The 5,869-nt window shown below is 45.0% G+C and overlaps 1 protein-coding gene across 1 annotated transcript; it reads right to left on the minus strand.

Moving 5' to 3' along the window:
* On the minus strand, positions 1 to 5,650 carry CHCT1 (CHD1 helical C-terminal domain containing 1). Its single transcript, XM_063291038.1, has 4 exons — positions 5,585 to 5,650; positions 2,760 to 2,935; positions 1,773 to 2,022; positions 1 to 183 (listed from the first exon to the last, which is right to left on the minus strand). Exons 1-4 carry the CDS (start codon positions 5,648 to 5,650, stop codon positions 1 to 3), a joined length of 675 nt encoding a protein of 224 aa, XP_063147108.1.
* Positions 5,651 to 5,869: the final 219 nt, after the last annotated feature.

Raw genomic sequence — 5,869 nt, forward strand, 5'->3', positions numbered from 1 at the left:
TTACCTTTTTTTAGGCACATTTCCAGGTGGGAGATCACAGTCTCCTGACAGTGAGCGCATCCGCCCCAGCTTTTCCTGCACCTTCACACCTCCAGCAAGCCTCCACGTATCACGCAGCTTCACCAGTTTGCTGTTATTGGGAAGGGTGACCAAGTCAGGGTTCTCCAAACGGCAATAGGCCTTCTGCAACAAAACCACAAGAGGAGAGGCACATGCCAGGGTCTGGCAATGGGGGGCAGCTTTTGAAAGAACTTAGCTAAGGGAACGTCTCTGAAGGAGCTTGGGGCGTGCCCACATGTGGGTGTGCGGGGAGATTTCAGAGTTGGATTGAGTTCCCACTCCACACTAAGCCATAGTTGATTTAACCACAATTTGTGAAATAAACCACAACTGCTGAGTTTGTCTGATGCCCTAAACCAGTGTTTTTCAAACTTGGTGTGGTGGTACTTGGGAATGACCTTGGGAGACAGGGGGAAGAGCCACAGCCCAAGGAATCGTCAGACAAGAGGCAGCTGAGCCCACAGAAGGAATGTGGTGTGGAAAGAAGGGACCCTCCCTAGTTTCTTGGGCTGTAAAGGAAACGGGAGAAATGTGCTTGCAGACTTACAAGATTCTGTTAATGTAACCTTACAATAAAGTAGAATTATTTCATCTGGGTATGCTTTCTATCTGGACTACCTCATAAGGCTGACATCAATCTTGCAAGTCTGAAAGTACATTTCTCCCCCATCACCTTTACAGCCCAAAAAATTAGGGAGGGTCTCCTCTGAGTTGTTTGCCACATCCCCATTCCTTCTCCGGGCTCAGCTGCCTCTTATCCAACCGTTCCCCTGGCTGTGGCTCTTTCCTCTGTCTCCCAAGGTCAGTCCCACATACTGTTACACTTGGCAATTTTAAGAAGTATGGACTTTAACTCCCAGAATTCTCTAGCCAGCATACTGGCTGGGGAATTCTGGGACTTGAAGTCCACACCTCTTAAAGTTGCTAAGTTTGAAAAACATTGTCATGAGTAAGGATGGCGAGCAGGGGGCTCCCATCCAGACTGTCAAGCGCATGTGTAGCACTGATGAATTGTTCAGCCATTCAAAGAGACACAGATCGGGACCGCCTTAACCCTGGGGGGTTATATGTCTGGGTTTTTCCCACGCTTCTTCAGTTTGTTAGGATTCCTGTTAAGTACTAGCAATAAATATTAGAGACCAGTTCCTTGTCTCAGTGTGTTTCCTGGTTGTTAGGACATCATTGTCCTAAGCCATACAGCCTAGTACACATGGCTGAAGGTCTGGGATTACAGAATGCATCAATCCAAAGCCAAATAAACCTCGTTGGTGTCAGCCCTTCAAGGTAGGCCAGGTCAGGAAACAGATACCACGTGAACTATTGGAACTCTATTTTCTTGTTATAGGGCACAACACTTTCAACCTAAAAAAAAATGTGCATCTCTGTCAATTTCAGATCTGGGGGATGGTAGGGGATAAATTTTGGGAAACTTAAGGAAAAGCCAATCCAATTATAAAGGAAGATGCCACACATACCTCTTGGAGTTTATTCACCTAGCCACCCTGCTAAGCTATGTCAACCTAAATGTGCTTGTTACAAGAATCAAGGCTGGCTCAACATCATGCTTCCTGGGTGGTGTGGGAAGAAAATAAAAGTGTCCATGGGGCTGCCAGGAGGGTCAAAAAATCAAAATGGCCACAGCCACATGACTGAAGCCCTGCCCCTTTTTCCCCAGGTGTGATGCACATCAAAAGAGGCGTGGTTTCAATTGCATGGCCATGGCCTCCGATTTGACTTTTTGGAATCCTCCTGCAGAAGCCTCTGATGAGCCAAGAAGAGATGAAAACAGGGCAGGCCTGGTGCATCCCCCTTGGGCTATGTTGCCGACCTCTTTTGGTTTGGGGAGGAACTATAACCCTTACCAGGAACTTGGTGATTTGGTCCGTCTTGCTGTACCTGTACAGTTTACACAGCTGCTTCTCATCGAGTGCGGAGAAGAGCGAGACAAATCTCCAGAGCATCCTGGAATTGGGAGGGGAAGAATTTTACTCTTCCCACCGTGTTGCCAAAAGGGCTGAAAAATCTAAGGACAAGGCCAGCCCTAGGCCAGCAACCTGCTTCATCCAGGGGCTGACCGGATGCTCCCTAGAAGGGTTCGCTAGCAGAGACCGGGCCTACCCTTCTCCTATTTCCCTGCAACTGGGACTTGGTACAGATCCACTGGGAGATCATTTTGCACCTTCAGAACTGATGACAAGAGACCGGTCCTCCTGTCAGCCCTGCAGGGCAGGCCAGATCAGGAAACACACCAAAGGAACTACCAGAACTCTGTTGCAGAAGGGTATCATGCCAGGCTCTTGAAAGCCTGACTGCGTTTTTCTTTCCCTCCCTCTTATACCAAAGAGATTGCTACTGTAGATCAACACTGCTCTCCTCCTTCATCTGTGGCCCTGGCTTCACGATACCTGGCATCAGCTGGTGCCAGAGATCTCTCCCTCAGAGCATGGGCAGCCATGGAGCCCTGAGTTCACACGGGGGCCCTGAAGCTAGACCCTCGGTATCGCCAGGCCCACCTGGTGGTGGGGCTGTTCTAAGGTGCTAAAAAGTGGGGAGCAGAAGGCTAAGTGCAAACAGCCCTGAGCAGGTTGGAGAGAAGATCAGGATAAAACAGTTTTGCCAACGTGGCTGGGATTCCCAGTCTCTAGAACCATTTGCTTTTAGACCAATACATTCCTACAAAGGAAGAGTTGTTTCCTTACTTTTTCCAGTGTTTTAGTTCCCAAGTTTTGCAGTAATGCTGAAGAAACATGTTGATGTGATCCCCGAGAATGGTGAGGTTCTTTCTGGTGCAGTTTAGCCTCTTTTCTTTTGGGAAATCTTTCGGCAAATTCAGCTTCCGTAGGGACTTTTTAAATGGTCTCAAGAATTCCTTGCACTGGGGAAGAGAAGACTCAGAGAAGTTCAGTTCAGCCTCTTTTTCTGGAAAAGGCAGCATGTTAAATGCTGGTATTTTAAATGCATTTTGAATGCATTATTTTATTTTTTAAAGTGCATTTTGAATGCATTATTTTATTTTTTAAAATGCATTTTGAATGCATTATTTTATTTTTTAAAATGCGTTATTTTTAAAAAATGCATTATGTTATTATTTCAAATGCATTAAATCTGAGCCTTTTAGATGCTGGTATTGAAACAGTCTTCCACAAAATAAATGGGGTTTATGTGAGCCTCAGAAGATGTAAATCAGGAGTGCACCACATTTTTTCCAGGCAATGAACTGGTCTTCATGTGGCCTGCTGCAAAACTGTGCTCCAGAAGGAGGTGTGATCAGGAAAAATCCCAAATTTGACCTGATGTTCCATCACGCCGGTGTTGACTTAGCAAGCACATAGATAGGTCATCTTAATGTACATTTAACTTTCAAATTTAATTCTTTTCTGTCCCATTAAAAATTACAATTTGGTGGCAACTTTAAGAGGGCAAGTTTAAAGCAGGTGGCAAAGCAAAAGCTGATCTTGAAAAAGCTACACCCAGCTGGTTGTGGTTAGTCCTTGGACAGAAGATGACCAGGAACCCCGAGAGTTGTAGGCTTGATTAGGAATTAAAAACAAAATTCTGGAAAAAAGCAGTGACAAATAGTTTCTGCGTTTTGCCAAGAAAACTACATGGACAAGTTCTAGGCCATGCCTGACTTGGGGGAGACTTTATTATTATTTTAGAGAAATTCTGGTGGGCCCATTTAAAGGTTTGGGGTCCTGAGGCCACTTAAATCAACCTGCAATATCTTTAAGAGCCTCCTAACTTTTCACCAGCCTCCAATAATCCAGTGGGATAAGATGGAGGGAAATTAGTTCACTTTCCATTTGAATGTGACTTATCACATTTTGCACTTTAGAATCAATATGTGAACCAGCTTTAGAAACCTTTGAAATTTGCTATTTTTTGAGCATTGCGATGTAGTTTTCCAATTTTTAAAAAACTAAGTCCAGGAGCATGTATATTAGAGGAAAGCGTGCATGAAAATGCAGAGTTTCAGCAAAAAATCCACTCAAAACACAAAGATGCTTTACACTACAATGAATTGTCTGCAAATATGTTGAAACGGGGGAAATTCTGTACAAAAATGTGCATGTACTTTTATTTATTTATATGCTTTGGAGGTAAAAATGCTTATCCTGTTGTCCAAGTACTCATCCCCAGTTGAGGTAGCAAATAAAAAGCGAAGCATCATATAATAACTATTTTGGGGAGTCCTTGGTGCTCTCTGAGCCTTGTTGTTTTCTTGCAGACGTTTCATTGCCAGACGAGGCAACATCTTCAGTGCGAAGAGGGAGTGGGCCTTACTCTCTGTTTATACACCGTGGCTTGCCCTGCTTGTGTTGGTAGGGGTGTCATTCTCTCCTTGGGAGTTCCTTGACTGGGCTGTTGTTTGCTGCTTGGTTGATTGCCTGAGTTGATAGTTCCTTGATGAGGGTGTATTGTGCTGTTTGATGGTTCCTCTGGGGTTAATCCTAGTGTTGATCTTTGCATATCTGGGTGTTGATTGCTGGCCAGGGAGTGTCCTGGTCTTTTGGCTTTTGTGTTGTCTCTTTTGAATGGTATGTAAATGTTGTTTACCTCTATGTGTCTGTTGATGGCTGCTTGGTCTGAGTGCCAGGCTTCCAGGAATTCCCTGGCATTTTTGGATTTGGCTTGGTTTAGGATGCTCACCGTTTCCCAGTTGAAACTGTGGTTGAGTCTGTCCATGTGTTGTGAGATTAAGGAGTTCTCATCATGTCTTCTGACTGCTAGTTGGCGTTCATGGATGCGCTCTGCTAGTCTTCTGCCGGTCTGTCCTACATAGTGGCTGTTACAGTCTTTGCAAACAACAGCCCAATCAAGGAACTCCCAAGGAGAGAACAATACCCCCACCAACACAAGCAGGGCAAGCCACGGTATATGAGCTGAGAGCAAGGCCCACTCCCTCTTCGCACTGAAGATGTTGCCTAGTCTGGCAATGAAACATCTGCAAGAAAACAACAAGGCTCAGAGAGCACCAAGGACTCCACAGTTCAACCCTGAGCTACAGATATTCGTTTCAATTGGAATAATTATTTTATAAACAAGGATCAAACAATGACAACGGACAGATCCAGTTGTCAAAATAAAACATTAGAGGAAAATTACATTCTGTAGGGAATAAATACTTTCTCCAGATGATTAGAAAGTCCATCAGAGACAGCCCATCTCTAATCTCCCAAGATGGGGGGTTCACCACTTCAGGATGCAGCTTTCAAAAACAGAAATGTACATAAAAACGCATCCCATTGTTTGTGAGCCAGACAAAAATGTAGGAATTGAATACCGGAAAAATGTAACACTGAAAGAATTAGAACAGAATGAAAATGGAAAAGACAGATCCTTCTACCCTTATTTAGTGATATACTGCTCTTGAACATGGAGGTTCAGTGTAGTTTTCTTGACTCATGGGAAGAGTTTCCATAGTCCTGGTTTGGTCAGGGAGGCAGAACTGAAGCCAAGGGGGTGTGCGGTAGAATAATTTAGGAATGGGAAAGCATTAGTAACATGGATTTCTGAGACTTACTATTTTGAAGGTGTCCTGGGTGAGCCCATCTGCGTAGTGGACGCGCATGTCTCCAGAAGGCACCATCCTGGCGAGAGTCCCTCCGGCAGTGGCCTCGTTCAACTGGCAAAGTGTAAGCGGGCTCTTGGTCACCTGCAATGGGGATTAACATCTGGATCTCTGCAAAAGGACAGCTTGTCTCTGCTGTATGGTGGGTGGAGGTGGGAAAGCTGGTTTACTGTGGGCGTGGCAACAAGATACTGCCTGTCTGAACATTCTGTCAGCTGACTTTGGTGGCCAATGGCA

Source organism: Candoia aspera, chromosome 1 (genome assembly GCF_035149785.1).
Source record: "Candoia aspera isolate rCanAsp1 chromosome 1, rCanAsp1.hap2, whole genome shotgun sequence".
Taxonomy (NCBI): Eukaryota; Metazoa; Chordata; class Lepidosauria; order Squamata; family Boidae; genus Candoia; species Candoia aspera.

Coding starts and splice junctions, on each gene's coding strand:
- CHCT1 (XM_063291038.1), bottom strand. CDS start 5,650: ATGGTGCCTTCTGGAGACATGCGCGTCCACTACGCAGATGGGCTCACC. Junction 2,936..5,584: donor CCCAGGACACCTTCAAAATA/GTAAGTCTCAGA, acceptor TCTCTTCCCCAG/TGCAAGGAATTCTTGAGACC. Junction 2,023..2,759: donor GAACTAAAACACTGGAAAAA/GTAAGGAAACAA, acceptor TCCCAATTCCAG/GATGCTCTGGAGATTTGTCT.